The following is a 17,212-nucleotide window of genomic DNA, read 5'->3' as shown; positions in this document are numbered from 1 at the left end:
ATGGAACAGCCATTCTAAATGTAGAGAAAAATATGAATATATTTTGAAGCAAACTGAATTATCATTTTGTAATGAATAATTGCATTCATAAATGTACACTTATATTTGAAACATATATATTAATAAATTAGCATATACTAGGGGATACCTAAAAGGGAAACTGTATCATGATTATGATTTGATGGGAAGGACTCGCTTTTGCATGTAGCATATGCCCTGTAATCCCAGTGAGCCTTATCCTTTAATATAGGTAACATTTTATTGAGCCTCACCTTTGTGCGCATTGCAGATCCCAAGGTCCCGATAGCACCCGTTTCCTCCTGAAGAGGAAATGCAGTTCATGGTCATGTATTCAGCATCCTCTGCTGCAGAAAAAATAGTTAATCAGATGATTAGGGATAGTGAGCAGCAAGTGAGAAGAATCCAAGAAGAGGGAAGAACCCAGAAGGTGACACGCATTGCCTAACTCCCATCACAGGATACCATTGCTGTGTGGTCTATACTGAAATCAGGATGCCCCCCTACTTGATCTACCTAAATCCAAGTCCTTCTACCATTCCACCTTGATACTCCCCTTCGATTCCTACACCTTCCATCCTCATTCGCCATGCTGGACTTCTACAATTCCATGACCTCAGCTAACTGCAACATAATTTAGACTTAGGGGCTTATTACCATTAAGGCGGTCCTATGGATCGCCATAGCTGCGGTGGAGGTGCAGACACCAAGGCACCGGGGTCTGACCGCCCTATTGCAAGTTTGGTGGTCAGACAACCAAAGGACCACTGCAACTGCCGGGGATCCGTGATCCTCGGCGGTGTACAGCAGTGTGAGGCTGCAATATGCTGGCAGTGCTGCTGTGGCACCGTAAAGCATATTACGAGTTTCCTCACCGCCCTCCTTTTCATGGTGGGGAGACCGCCATGAAAAGGGTGGCAGTGAGGAAACTAAGGGGGCCCTACAGGTACCTCTAGACCAAGGGGTGCATGCAAGGGGGCGCATGTTGTGCCCCCTGCATGCATGCACTCCCAGTTTCTGCATGGCACGGACTGCACAACATGGTGCAGGTCATGCCGCTCAGGAACGTGCTTTGGTGGCCATAGGACAGCCAAAACACCGACCGCAAGACCAGGAATGTACTCCTAATCTGGCGAGTGGTGTGCGGACGAGTTTGGTAGCCTCCCAGCGGGGCGAAGGCTTGACAGCCCTCTGAGAGACCGCCAAACTCGTAATCAGGTCTATGGAAAAAACATTATCTAAGTCATGTTACCCTAAGTGAACTGAGCCACCCTTATGGCATATCTGGCATAATAACTGTTTACTTTGCTGTTGCACATCCTGCACCCATTTCGGCACTTGGTTCATATTCACATGACATTCATAATACCATTTATGTTTTAACCACTGTGACAAAACAGGATCACTGACATGATATCAATCTATACAATTTCGAAACACAAAATATCAGAAATTAAATATTGACCATAAAAATATCGACCTCCTATACTTAACTGGTAAAACCACAAATAATGAGAACAAAAATATTGTTGTTAAAAATACAAATTTTTATCTATATTGAAAACAAAAATATGAACTACAATAATATTGTTTTTTAAATATATCTTTATTGACATTTTGTATGTTTATTACAATTACACAAGCAATATTTGCAACAGTTTTTTAATATCTCTTTTATCGTTTAGACCGGGATACATACGTTTCCTTCTCAGGGTATTGCTTGGTGTCACTTATTGCGCACAAACGTTTACTGACCACCAGTCTTCAAAATACAATAATATTGTTACCTTTAAATAAAAATATATGTCAAAAATTTCGCTACACACAATATCAATACTAATATCACCAAAATAATTAAATAATCACTAATAAATATTTTAAAAACACTTTACACATTAAAAAATTACTCAAAATAAAACTAAAATATTTTATACACATACTTAAGGTAAACAACAAAAAAATGACATTTACTTTTCAACCCATATCATGTATAAAAAAAGTTTAAAAAAACAACTCAAAAAATAACAAACTAACTACTTCAAAAACGACAAACACTACAAGATAAGGAAACTCTGCCGAATTATCACACCAAACCATAACAGAAAAAATATGTACATTTCAGCAGCTACCTAACCAAGTAAGTAAAAAAGGATATTTACAGTAAACATAATTGTATTAAACTTAAAAATGTTAAGTAACAAATATTTAATAAAATATTATCCAACTTCTAACTTTTTTTATAGACTTCCTAAAAGAAAAACCCATGCCTACAAACAGCGATAAACGGCCTGAAAATAATAACTATTAAAAGCCACCAGATATAAGAAAGTAAGTATACATAAATTAATACAAAAGTATCAACTCACCCAAATTGCAATCAAAAATAAACTTAATGACCTCAACGTCTACAAACTAACAATAAATTAACATTTAAAGTGAAGCTTTTGAGTTTGTTTCATCCAACAGAAAAGAGAGCGCATACTTCACGTAAGAACTCCCCCAACAGGAAAGCTGCAAAATTGTGAGACGCATTTACAGACAACATACATGTAAGTATACAAAATAGAAGTGATTGCGTAATTTTAAATTAAAATAACAAATATACAAAAGTTAAAGTATCCTATATATTTATACTATTACACTACTTTCAGATACAATGACAGAAGCTGGAAAGTATATCACTTCGCATAAAGGGAAGCAGTTACTAAGGACCTTGTTACGAGGCTGGCGGTCCATGGACCGCCAGACTTGTGGGGGCAAGGCGGTGGCGATCCAGCCACCTCCGCAGTGGACATCGACAGCCGTATTATAAGTTTGGCTGTCAGATCAACATTTGACCACAGCAACCGCCAGGGACCCATGTTCCCTGGTGGTGGAGTGGCGGTCAGGGACTCAAAATTTGCTGGAGGTGCTGCTGTGGCACTGTCATGCATATTTTGAGTTTCCGGATCGCCAGCCTTATATGGCGGTCAGCACGGCAAAGTAAAAGCTGGCCGTGGGGAAACAAAGGGGACCCTACCGGGCCCCTGTTTTCAGTGACTGGACTGGTTAAAGAGAGGAAAACGTTTGGGTGATGCATGTTACAACTTTCTTGTTTCCACGTGTTTTCCCTTGCTTGCTGTGCCTTACAACTTTGAATATTTATAACCTGCAACACACCCCTTGCCCCATGCACGTGGGCACATGTTGTGCCCCCTTTGTTCAAGCACCCCCCAGTTCCAGCACGGCAAGGACTTTACAGTCCATGCCATTATGGAACTCGCTGCGGTGGTCCCACGGCGGGGCAGTATTAAATGCTCATTGAACCTTTTCACTGCACTGTTGTGGGACCGCCACGCTGCCGGCCAACGATTTGTATTGTAATTTGGTGGGCGTTCGGTTTTGGTGGTACGGGAGTGAGGCGGTGGTGAACTCGCCAAACTCATAATGTGGCCCATAACCCCATGAGCTACACCTACAGTCAAGAAACTGCATGAACAGAAACTATAAACTGGAAATGTACTAAATATTATTCTAATGCATGCTATGGGAGGGCAACTACAAAGGATGATGTTGTAATTCATGTAAGAGAGCACAACCCCCCCTCAAACGTGACAATAAACAGAAGTGAGAGAGATTGCAGGATATAAGAGAAGCAAGAACTAGTTCTCAGGAACCCACAAGCAACATCCTTAAAAATATACTACCTAAAGTCCTGAATACATAAGAGGTCAACTACAACTATCCACACTTTAAAATATTTAATTGCAAAAACTAAAATAGCCATCAGCGATACTCCACCTGCCCCTAGAAGATACCAAGACATACACATACGTGACACAATGAGACATAAGGAGGACCCTTTAGTTTTACATGACAGCATAAATAACGAAAAACAAATCCTAATATTCTTTAAGGCATATACCTTACTAAAACTGAAACAATGAGAAACATAGATGATGAATGGGACCTTCAGCATGTCTCCCAAACCATTTACTCAGATATAAACCATACATGGTGAATATCAAAACACACATATATCTCTTTTATATCGGCTCTACTACCAAATAAACAAAGCAGCACTTTCTACGAGCTCTTAAACCATACCAAATACAAAACAAATAATTACTAACCACAAAAAATAATCATAGATTTTGAGCAAGCTAGGATTCAAACCATTCTAAAGAATAAACCCCCCACCCAGCCATACAAGGCTGTTGCTGTCATTTCAATCAAAGTAGATGGAGACACTTCCCAAAATCTTCACTCTGTGTAGAATATTCCACAAACAGCCAATTTCCCTTTAAAAGAAAAGAAATTATAGCACTAGCCGATGTCCCTGGCACAGAGGTAGAGAACCACTACAAGTAACTAATAGAAAGCTATTTCAACCAACAAAATGAAGACAAATGTAGTCTCCTAATGGACTATTACAAAAACACCAGGGTTGGCAGACTGCATTGCTCAGCACACAAATGCCAACCCAAATTCCAAATACCATTGTAGAATGTCTATGACAGCACAGTGGCACAGGAAGTCAAAACAAGCAATGCAGTGGAAAGATGGCACACCTTCCAATCCACATTACGCAGAACCCAACCTACACTGTAAAAATGTATAGAAGTATTACAAAAAAAGCAACGCTACGAACCACTAAGAGCGGAGGAATCTTTTACCCAAATTGGCCCTAAACTTAGCAAACAGACAAAAAGAATGTAGTCTAAAATTTGAAGTAAAACTCTTCATAAATAACAAAGGAGTAGATTACTTATAAATTATAGCCAAAAGCATATTATAAAATAAATAGTAACCTACCAAAATCCTCAAAAACTCGGACAATTTCTTAACCAACATACCCTAACCTTGTATTTTTGAATAATGAATATAATATTTTATTAAGTCAAAAATGAATTAAAATGCTAATTTTAATAAAGACTGATATAATAAAACTATATATACATTCTTTTTTTTAAACGCGTTTGTCACCAACAAAGAAAGCAAAAAAAACACTTAATCCATAACATTCATTAATTACATCACATAAACCAAAGAATGCCACACAACAATCAAATCATATTTGCACAAACATTATAAATATCATTTCCCACCTAAAAATGGAGAGATATTGTCCAAACAGTCCCCAAAAATGCCAACATAACTTAGCAACACATTACTAAAACAGTGTACAAAAATTCTAAACTGCAAACTAGTGAAAAAATATTAACACTAATTCATCTAAATATACTAATAAAAACACAATCAACACTAGAGCTACCTTCTAGACCTCCCCGTGAACACCCCTACCCTCAAAACTCTTAAAAAATAGTTAAAAAAGGGCTTACCTCTACTGGCAAACAGCAGCACCTTACCATGACTTTGGTTCCGGGAAAATAGTTAAAAAAACAACACCAATTACAAAATAGCAGGTAGCAGTAAAAAATGGCCGCTAAATGAAACAAAAAAAAATCTATCTCCCTACAGAAATGAATGGGAAAAATTGCAGAAATGTTGAATAAGTGTATGAAAAAATATTGTAAAAGATTACATGTCAAACATGTAAAAAAAAAAGGTTGTGATAAAAAAAATTATAAAGTATAAATTAATAATGGTATAAAATATATACAATTCTTTTATACATACATAAATATCATGTTAAAATGATGTACAAAGGGGGCGTGGCTTAGCGGGCGATCATGGCGGACGTGGCTTGCTAGAGCTCCCGCCGGCCCGACACTTATCCTGGCATTATCCTGGTCCCTGAACCCGAAGAGTGTTCCACGACGGAGGTGACCTGAACGGACGTCGCTGGGAGCCGTCCGGTGCCCGAGATAACGCGCGGAGACCATCTGGCGCGAGGAGGCGAGTGGGTGCAGCGAGCGGCCTGGTGCCCGTCGGACAGGCCGGGGCCTCAATTTTGGCGTACCCGGGCCGGAAGGCCGGACCCGGGGCAAACGGCGCCGCTCCCGGACGGTGCTCCAGGGCTGCCCATTGCCGGCGGACCATCGAGGAGTGCCCTATCTCTCCCCACATTATCAGCGGTGGGGGCCCGTGCCTCTGTGGGAGCTTTGTTGGAGCTGCGGCCTTCCTGACCTCGGCGGAGCCGGGGCCTCGAGTTTGGCGGCCCCCGCCCATCGTTGTCCCTTTGATCCTGGGACCCTCCGCGGTTGGCGCCTACAGCGCCCTACATCCCTGGGCGCATTCTGCTGCCGGCGGGCACGGCGTTCTTCTCTGCAGCCGACCGCTGTGCCCGGCCGTCGGTGCGCGCTGCACCCTCCGCCCTCGCGGACCGAGGCGAGTCAGACAGGGGCGGCCCGCGCCCGTGACGAGCCGGAGATACCGGTGAGGCCGGTGCGGACCGGGCGCCGGCCCGCTGTGGGAGCCACCCACCTGTGCAGGAGCAGGTGCAGGACGCTGTGCCCTGGGGGGGCTGCTGCCGGCCCTGGACGACCTACATACATTGGGGCTCGCTGGTTGCTCTGGCACGGAGTGGAGGAGACGGACACCTTGGGTGAGGCGCTCTGGGTGGCGCTTACATACGCTGGGATCTAGCGGGGCTGCACTGCCTGAGTACCTCCCTGTGACCGACGGCTCGGCGACGGCGAGATCCTGAGTGGACTGGTGTACATCGGCCACCCCGGCTGGGGCCTGAGTAGGGGACCTTCAAGCGGTGCGACCCCCTGCAGGTGCGTGCTACTGATAGATCGCTTTTGCCGCCGCCATGACCAGGGGCACGGCCGCCACAAAGACTGGGCCAATCGACAAATTTACCGGCCCTGGTGGAGGTGCTGGAGCGGCTGGTGGGGGCCAGAGTGCTGGACCGGACAACGCGGCGCTGCTGACGGCCATTACCCAGTCCCGTGATATGTTGGACGCGAAGATTGGAGCGGTGGGAGCCGATGTGATGCTTCTGCGCCAAGACCTCCGCAACGCAGTCGCCCGCATTGCGGAAACGGAGACCAGGGTCACGGCAGTGGAGGGTGATGTTGGCGTCCTTCAGAAGAAGATTGCCGACATGGAACAGCTTGGCGCTGCGGGTGGAAGATGCCGAGGGGCGGGCGCGACGGAACAACCTGCGCTTTGTTGGCTTTCCGGAGGACTGTGAGAAAGGGCCTATGGATGTCTTCCTGTCGCGGTGGCTGGAGAGCTGGCTGCCCCCGGACGCCCTGTCGCGCTGCTTTGTAGTGGAGCGCGCACATCGCACCTTGACGCAGAAACCGCCGGCTGGGGAGCGACCTCGCCCGATCATCGCAAGGCTCCTTAACTTTCACGACAGGGATGTTATTCTCCGGGAAGCGCGGCTTAAGGACACGCTGCTCTATGACAATCATAAGATTATGATATTCCCAGATTATACCAAACTAGTTCACCAGCAGAGGCACTCCTTTCTGGCAGCAAAGGCCAAGCTGCGTGGTCTCAAGATCCAGTACTCGCTGCTCTACCCGGCTCGCCTTCGGGTGATCTTCAACTCGAAGACTCTTTTCTTTGATACACCAGAGGCCGTCTTCAATTGGACAGATGAAACTGTCAGGCTTCGCCCGCACGTCCAGCCGGGGTTGCACTCCGGGTCGCCACGTGGCTCCTCGCAGGACCGGAGCGACCCGCCTGCCAAGGGGAAACGCCATCGCAAATCCCGCTCCCGACGGAGGTCCCTGTCCCGGGATCCCTTGCTGGGGGACACACAACCTGACACAGATTAGCCTGGCGAGGACTCCGGATTGTCGCCGGCCGGGGCTGCCTACTGGTAGCCTCCCATCGATGTCCATACCCCGTGGCTGCTGAGCTCTGGCCGATGGAGCAGCCATTGACTGGTGCAGTATTGACTCCTTTCCTGGCGGGGGTGTGGACCCTTGCGGTCTGACACCCCTTGGTTCGTGGTGCCTTACTACTGATGTTGCTGTATTCTTGGAGTGGGTTCGGGGCGCACTTTATGGGCTGCCTCCTCCGGATGGGGTTGGGGGGTGGTTCTGGGAGTGTGCCTGGTTGGTTTTAAGGGGGGTCTAGTTGGGATCCATTGGTATGACTGGCTTTAGACGCTGTGTTTTGGGTCTGAAGTACCGTGTACCGCGACAGATGCTTCATTGTTTATTGAGGTATTGGGGTGGGGGAGGGGGGTTCTGGGATGTTTGGTTGCTGGTGGGTTGGGTTGGGATTAGTGGGGTAGCGGGGATTGGGATTGTGTTATGTGGGATGCACGTGTTTTGTATGCTGTCGGCGGCTGGAGGGCTGGGAGTCTGGGTTGGGTTGCGGGGATTGTGGGCACGGACCCATTGTGACAATGGCTGACGCTCCACGACCTGTGCCATCTGCTGCTCTCATGCGTGTCTTGAGCTGGAATGTCCGGGGGCTCCTGGACAAGATCAAACGGGGGGCTGTGCTTCGCTGGGCAAAAAGGGACCTGGCTGATGTGCTCCTCCTCCAGGAGACACACATGCTGGGTACTAAAGCTCTGAGCCTGCAGAGGTTTGGCTTCCACCAGGTGTTTCATGCTGGGTTTGCTAGGGGCTCGAGGGGGGTGGCCATCCTGGTTCACAAACGATTAGCCTATACCCATGAGCGTCAATGGCTCGATCCGCAGGGCCGGTTTGTGTTTGTGCAGGGGAAGATTGGTGCGGAGCCCGTAATTTTTGGTAGTGTGTATGCCCCCCCCCCCGCTGCAGTGGGCCCTTGCGGAGCGACTGTTTACCCTTTGGGCCGAACTCCCCCGCTATTTGGCGGTAATTGGTGGCGACTGGAACGATGTGATGGATGTGGCTCTGGACAGGCAGAGGAGGCAGGGGGTCGCGGCTGCGGCCTCTCCTACGAAGCTGAGTGCAATGATTGATGGCCTTGGATGGGTGGATGTGTGGAGACATCTTCATGCAGAGAGACGAGAATACACCTATGTGTCTGCTGTGCATGGCTCTCTTTCACGCTTAGACTGTGTATTTGTACCGGGGGCCTTCCTTGACAGAGTGAAGGGGGCGGCGATCCGGCCTCGCGGGCTGTCCGACCACTCCCCTGTGGCGGTTCAGATTGACCTTTGTAAGGCGCGCCAACCATTCAGGTGGCGGATGTCTACGTGGCACCTGCAGCAACCGGGCTATTCCCGACATCTGCGCAGTGCGATCGCCCACTATTGGCGGGACAATCTAACGGAGGGGGTTGATGCGGTGACAGTATGGGAGGCCATGAAACCCGCCCTGAGGGCTGTCGATATTGCCTGGTGCGCTTCTGCTCGCCGGACCCGACACGAAAGTATTGCTACTGCGGCGGAGCGTGTGGAAGGGCGGGAGGCACGACACAGGGAGGCGGCCGATGATGTGACGCTGCGGCTGCTTTTACAAGCACAACAGTCTTACTCCTCGGTCTTGTTGGATGAGGCCCGACAAGCGTGGCTGGCTACTCGTAGTAAGGTGTACCAATGGGGCGACAAGTCCTGCACCATGCTCCACCGATTGTGTCAGCAGACTTTTCAGCCGGTCACCCTACCGGGGCTGGTCGACGGCGCGGGGGTAGCGATGACGGACCCCTCGATCCTTGCAGCGAGCTTCGCGCGCTACTACGAGCATCAGTATGCCCCTCGTGAGAGCCTCTCCCCCGATGGCATTGAGGCTTACCTCGCGGCGGTCCGCCCACAAGCGGTACCTGATGAGGTCCGCGATGCCCTGGATCTCCCCCTGACAGCTGAGGAATTGGGTGACGCGCTGGGTCAACTCAAAGCGGGTAAAGCACCTGGGCCTAGTGGGTTCCCCAGTGAATTTTACCGGCAGTTCCACCTGCAACTTGGGCCGCATTACAGGCGGGCACTGGAACTGGCTCGGGAGCGGGGTAGCCTCCCCCCGGACTGGCGTCACGCCGAGATCGTGGTATTTCAAAAGCCGGGCAGACCCCCCGAGCGCCACGAGTCCTACCGCCCCATCTCCCTTATTAATTTTGAAGCCAAACTCCTGGCCAAGGCGCTTGCGAATCGCCTGCTTCCCCACATTTCGGCCCTTGTTCACCCGGACCAGGCGGGATTCATGCCGCACCGGGCGACGCGACACAACATCCGGCGGGCGCAGGCGGCGATTGACGCGATCGGGAAAACTGGGGACCAGGCGGCGCTGTTATTGGCTGACATAGATAGTGCCTTTGACTCGGTCAGCTGGACCTACCTCCTCGCCCTCCTGCCACTACTGAACCTGGGTCCGGTTTTCGTCTCCTATGTGAAACTGCTCTATACCGATATCACCGCTTCTGTGCGCGTCTCTGGGGCGATTTCCGCGCGATTTCCCGTGGCCAGGGGCACTCGTCAGGGGTGCCCCCTCTCCCCGTACCTCTTCGCGCTGGCCATGGAACCTATGGCTGCCCGAGTGCGCCAGGACGCGCTCTATCGGGGCTTCGTGTGGGGGACGGGCCACTCGGACCGCATCGCCCTATATGCGGACGACGTGCTCTTCTTCATGACCGATTTACAACGTACAGGGCCTCGTGTTCTTGACATAATGCGGGAGTTCGGTCAGGCGTCGGGGCTCTTTCTTAACCCTCGCAAGTCAACCCTGTGGATTCTGGGGGGAGCTTCGGTGAGTTGCCAGTGGGCTGCGTCCCTTCAGGTGGCGGTCGATGGCATGAGGTACCTGGGCGTTTACCTCTCGGCCTCGCCTGCCGTGGCATGGGATCGTAACATCCAGCCGGTGTGGGACAGGGTCCAGGTTGACGTTAAGACCTGGACGCGTATGCCCCTTAATATCTATGGCCGGTCGGCTATCTTCAAAATGGTGGCCCTGCCTCGGCTCCTCTACCAACTACAAAATCACCCGTATAAAATAGGCCCGCAGTGGTTCCGTGGTGTCAACTCGGTGCTGGGCAGATTTCTGTGGGCCGGGGGTGCTTCTAGGGTGGCACTGCGTACCTGCTTTCTCTCTGCCTACTGTGGCGGCTTGGCGTCCGCGGACCTGCTATCGTATTACCAGGCCTCCCACCTTCTAGTGCTCAACGAGTGGTGGTATGGGGATCGTAGCGATCCGGCCTATGCACTGGAACACTCCTTGATGGGAGGTGCCACACTCCACACTCTGCTGTACTCGGCCAGGCGGAGGGGGGCTTTGCCAAGGGTCACCCAGGTGGTCTTCGCGATCTGGCGGCAGGCTCTGCGCCGTATGGGGTGGTGGGGCAGGCTGACGGCCGAGACGCCGCTGTGGCATAACGGTCTACTACCAGCGCTGGCCTCCTTGTCCGGGTTCGGCGGCTGGGATGCGATCGGGATCTCGTCCCTTGGTAATGTTCTCAATGGAACCACACTTAAATCCTTCCAGGACCTTAGCTCCGAGTATAATTTGTCCAGGTCCCAATTCTTTCGCTATCTTCAGTTCCGCCATGCCCTTGGCCCCAGCCTGGTGGGGTTGGAACAGCTCCCCGACTTTAGTCCTATTGAGGCTAAACTGTTTATGGGCGACCTGGGCGACAAGAAAGTCTCTCAGATATACCGCTCCCCGGTCGTGAACTGCTCCCCCTCCCTCTCGACTTTGAAGGCCTCCTGGGAGAATGATGTTGGCCCCTTGGATGATGACGATTGGCGGGAGGCCCTCGAATCCCCTCGTGGCGCAGCTATAGCCGTCCGTCTTAGGTTCATTCAATTTAAATACCTCCATAGGGCCTATTATACTAGGGAGCGGCTGTGGTGTGCGGGCCTCATAGCTGCCCCTGAATGTCTGAGGTGTGGTACTGAGAGGGGGACGCTCTTCCATACCGTATGGTCCTGTGAGAGGCTGACCCGATTCTGGGCGGGTGTGTGGGACTGCCTGTCGGAAGTACTGGGGTGGGACGTTCCCCGTACCCCTAGGCTGGGTCTCCTTCATATTCTGGAAAATGTTGGGGGTAACATTTACAAACGCCACCTACTGCTGTTGGGACTAGTGGTAGCTAAGCGTGATCTGGCCCAAGCATGGAAGAGCGAACGTGCCCCCCCCCTAAGTGCGTGGAAGGCTGGATTAGACTATCTGATGGGTTTAGAATTACCCGTATTTGAGGCCAGGGGGTGCCCCCGGAAACACTATAAGATCTGGAAGCGGTGGGCAGACTACAGGGGTCTGGACCTCGATCCCCCAGCTGATATTGATGATGTACTGGCCCTCGATGTGGACCCCGGGCCCTAGGCTGTTAGCCGACTCTGACTTCGATTTCCGTCTCCTGTTGCTGACTTGCGATCACGTGCACTGGGTTAGGGTGGGATAAGGGGTGGGTAGTGGGAAGGGGTGTTGGGGGCTACTGTTGGGGATGGGTGGGTCGGGGGGGATTTGGGGCGTGCCCCTTTTGTTTCTACAAAACTCTGAGTTCACTACCATGCTTTTATCTGTACGTGTTGTTGACGGTCTCCTCCTGACTGTGGAGGGCTGTCCTGAATCTTGATTGAACTCTTAATAAACACGGTTTTGAAAAAAAAATGATGTACAAAATATGTATATAAAACACCAATATAAAATAAAAGTTGAAAATGTACAATACACAATACTATGTAAATATAATGTGCATGTTTTTTAATAATAAAAATATGAAAAGAAATGTTTTATTTACTTACCTTTATAAAAATGTTTGTTTTTCAGATAAAATATATCATTACAAATGTCAACATATACAAAACATAAACTTTGAAAACAGAAATAAAATGTGTAAAATGTGTCTTTATTATAAAAAAAACAATACAATCAATATTCATATTGTTTACAAATGTACAAATATTTTTATTGTAATACTAATAAACAGCAATACTAATAAAATAACCCAAATATTTGTACTACTTCCAAATAAATAAAAAATAAAAGATTTAAGAATACAAATATAAAATTAAATAATGACACTTCAACATAAATAATGTATAAAATATTGTTAAACATTGGAGGGGTGGAATTTACTATTTCCACTCCAATCAAAACCAATTTATGGAAGGTGCTGGACACTAAAGGGGTGACATTTATTATTCCCACTCCAATCTAAACCAATTTGGGTAAGATACTGGACACTTAAGGGGTGACATTTACTATACCCACTCCAATCTAACCATATTGGGGGAAGGTGTTGGACACTAAAGAGGTGGTGTTTACTATTCCCACTCCAATCCAACCATTTTAGAGGAAGGTGTTGGACACTAAAGGTGTGACGTTTACTATTCCCAGATGAAGCATATAACCAGTGGGAACACTGGGTTAGGCAAAGTCTGGACGAATGCATCCCAATGTCCAGGATAGAGCATAAAACAAATACTAAAAGCTCCCCATGGTTTAATCGCCATTCTGCCTCATTGAGGACAGGCTGCATGAAGCTTGAGTGGAAATGGAGGAAATCTTATGAGCACACATAAGAATGAATACAAAAGGGCTATCAGGCACTATCATAATAAAATAAAAAAGTGCAAGTCCTGTATAACGAGGAGAAGATTAACCAGACAGCTAATTCTCCAAAGGAATTGTTTAGGGTTGTTAAATCTCTCATGACTGTCAAGCAGGGTAGCTCCCTTCCGCCATCCTCCCTGGCATGATGAAATGAGTTAGCGGCTTTCAAAAAAAAAGTAAAAAAAGTCATGGATATTTATGACACGCTACTGTGTAATACAGCTCAACCCTTGGATCAAACAGGGCTCTCTCCATCCACCCCAATTTCCGCAGCCCTAACACACTTTCCAGTGGTGAATGAGGAGAGTGCACTTGCACTGATGGGTAAAATCAAATCAGAATCACCTCTAGATCCAGCTCCACCGCATATTCTTGCCAAGGGTATGCAAGTGCTACTCCCAACTATAGTCACCTTTCTCAATCTCTCATCAGGGATAGTTCCAGAGAAATAGAAACATGCTATAATTAGACCACTGCTGAAGAAATCCTGCTTAGATCCTGCTAAGCCAGGCATCTATCGACCCAATTTCTTTGCTGCCTAGGAACATTTGTAGAGAAACATGTTAATCATGAGCTGTCGAGCTTCCTAGAACATAACAATCTTCTACACCCTACACAAATGGGTTTTCTTGCACACCACAGCACAGAATCGGCTCTTCTAGTAGTGACAGAGAAGCTTAAAAGTATATTTGATCAGGGTGGTGCTGCTGCAGTTCTTCTCTTAGACCTTAGTGTGGCATTTGACACTGTAGACCATACATCCTGATTGAAAGGCTCAAGGAAGTATGGATCCAAAATAAAGCTTTGGATTGGCTTACTTCTTTTGTAATGGATAGAACCTTTCAAATCATGGAAACCTCATGTTTTTCAGACATCTTACCATCTAAGGGCCTGATTATGATGCCGGTTGGACCAACCGTCCATCCGCTGAGGCAGTGATTCGATTCGGACCTCGGAGGCTGGGAAAGTTTCCCCCACTGTATTATGATGCAACTGTTGCTACCATGGAGGTCTCATCTACGGTGGTGCACCTACACCCCTGAATATGTTGCTGCAAGTACATGCAAAATAACAAGAAATGTGAGATGTACAAACATGCATGACATATGTGAGGATATGCCATGTGCACCATGTACCCCATTGCTGAATGTGGTGATCTATGCACAGTCCAGGCAATGGTGATACATGCCACTTACAGAACTACTAGCAATACAGCGCCCACAGGGTCATAGTCTTCGGGGTTCCGCTGCTGCTGTGTAAGCGGGACCTGGAGAAACGGATCCACGCTGTGACTATGCACCCCAAATCCATAGTCTCCGATGACTCGAGGCAGGTGGTCGGACCGCTACAGTCAGGTCTTCAGAAAACCACATCATAATGCGGACGGCGGTCAAAGATCCCAGTACTGCCCTATGAATGCTGCTTTTCTCCGAATGCCATCTCGGCAGTCAGAGAAAGGCTGTCGGAGTCAGCGGGCGATCGGAGTACAGGAGGCATGCATCATAATTTGGTGGTTGGACCAACTGCTTCCAAAGAGACTGTGGTGGTTGGACCACCTCCGACAGGACCAGGGAAGCCAGTCCAACTGGCATCGTAATCAGGCCCTAAGTGTGGGGTTCCACAGGGCTCGTCGCTTAGCCATACAATGTGCAACATCTATATGCGGCTGCTAGCGAACATTGTACAGGAGTTTGGAATGTCTGTAGTCTCCTATGCGGAAGATACACAGTTAGTGGTCTCCTTTGTCAGTGGGTTGAACCTGGAACATCACCAACTAGTGCCCTCTTTGGAAAAAGAGACTAAATGGATAGTACGTTGCTGTTTAAAACTGATTGGCGATAAGATAGAGTTAATGATCTTGAGGAACAATCCTCTCTCCAGGCCTGTGATTGGCTGGCCAAGCTGTATGGGAAACCCACATTTCCCCAATTCCCCTATAAGAATGTGACTGGACACTGCTGAGTGATGGACGCGCAAGCAAAAAAACTTGCTGCAACCTCCTTTTGGCTACTTAGAATGGAAAACGAAGATGAATTGTGCTACAATACTTGGTTTTGGCCCGATTACACTACGGGAATTCACTCTAATTAGGCTCGCCAAAATATGTGGCAAAAGAATGCAGGCAGTCCAAAATGTGGTGGCAAGATTTTTTCTCAAAATCCCTTGTCACGAACTAGTGAGGGGAGGCTATGAAAAACCTCCACTGGCTGGCCTATTGATGCGGGGATTATGGGCCTGATTTTGATATCGGGCGGAATTCCTTCCGCCCGACATCAACTCGGTTCTGGGACAGACACCCGGTCGGCGGTCCCGACCGCCTTGTTATGATGCGACAGAACATTGTTCAGTCGTACTCCTATATTTCACCGTGGGAGCATGCATTACGGCCCTAAACTGGCTGTAATGCATGCTCCCATAGTGAAATGGGAGGTGCGGTTCATCCCTGCACCCCGTGGCAGGCACCACAAGGTGCAGGGATCAACATGGGACACCGTAGGTGCTCCCTCGGCCTCCAACTGGAGGCCGTGCACCAAAGGAGGCCGTGCTGGGGAACCCCAAACACACTCTCTGACATGGTTTCCATGTCAGACCGGCCGGAATGGAAACCATGTTGGAAACCGTGCATTGTAATCTCAAGGGTGGAAAGGCTCACCCTTGAGATTATTAGTTAGCTTCCGACTGGTGGATAGGCTCCCTGACCCCGTTGGAAGCCAGCCGGAATGACCGGCTGTTTTCCTTTCCAACTGCCTCAATCATAATGAGGAGGTCCCAAAGAAAACCGAGCGGCGCATTACATTATGGCTATGAAGGCTCCTACTGCAGGTCCGAGCTTTTATGGGTCACATTGTAATCAGCCCCTAAGTTCAAATCATTATGTCTCGCACATAAAGCTAGTAACAGCAAGGGCCCTTTCAAGACCAGAGGTCTCCTCTCCCCTTATTTGCCAACCAGATCCTTAAGATTGGCCCATGATCGTTTACTGAGAACTCCTAGAATTAGGAGGGTGAGATGGTGAGGCAGATTATTCACTTACTTGGCCCCCAAACTTTGGAACTCTATGCCACTGGAACTGAGGCATGTAGAAGACAAGTCCAGTTTTTGGAAAAGGTCCAAACCTGGCTTTTCCTCCAGTAGTTCCCCGCTGCTCTACCCTACCGGTCAGCACAACTTACCTAGCGCTTGGAAGCCTTCGGGCAGCCATGCACTTTATAAATACCTAAACCTATTCCAACTCCAATCTAAACTAATATGGGAAATGTATTGGACACCTAAGTGGTGAACTTTACTATTCCCATTCCAATCTGAAGCAATTTGGAGAAGGTGTTGGACACTAAAGGGGTGACATTTACCTTTCCCACTCGATTCTAAACCAGTTTGGGGAAGGCGGTTGACACTAAAATGGATGACATTTGCTATTCCCCCTTCAATCTAAAACAATTTGAGGAAGGAGTTGAACACCAAAGGGTTGAAATTTACTATTCCCACTTTTATCCTTACTAACTTGAGGAAGATGATGAGACACTAAAGGGGTGAAATGCACTAGTCACACTCCAATCTAAACCAATTTGGGGAAGGCGTTGGACACTAAAGGGGTGACATTTACTATTCCCACTCCAATCTAAACCAATTTGGCGAAGGCGTTGGATACTAAAGGGGTGAAATTTACTATTTCCACTCCAATCTAACCCAATTTGAGGAAGATGTTGGACATTAGAGGGGTAAAATGTACTATTTCCACTCCAATCTAAACCGATGTAGGGAATGAGTTGTACACTAAAGTACTTAAATTTAGTATTGACACTCTAATCTAAACCAATTTTGGAAAGGCATTGGACACTAAAGGGGTGAGATTTACTATTACTACTGCA

General features: G+C 48.2%; 1 protein-coding gene across 1 annotated transcript in view; it reads right to left on the bottom strand.

Moving 5' to 3' along the window:
- Positions 1–17,212, bottom strand: part of LOC144790871 (actin filament-associated protein 1-like 2) — a 266,716-nt gene that overhangs the window by 155,144 nt on the left and 94,360 nt on the right. Inside the window, exon 3 of the mRNA XM_078665527.1 lies at positions 273–365. Within this exon, the coding sequence (XP_078521653.1) occupies positions 273–365 (93 nt within the window). The remainder of the gene's footprint in view (positions 1–272; positions 366–17,212) is intronic.

The sequence above is a fragment of the Lissotriton helveticus genome, chromosome 11, assembly GCF_964261635.1.
Source record: "Lissotriton helveticus chromosome 11, aLisHel1.1, whole genome shotgun sequence".
In the NCBI taxonomy this organism is placed as follows: domain Eukaryota; kingdom Metazoa; phylum Chordata; class Amphibia; order Caudata; family Salamandridae; genus Lissotriton; species Lissotriton helveticus.
This window is presented reverse-complemented; position numbering and strand designations above follow the sequence as displayed.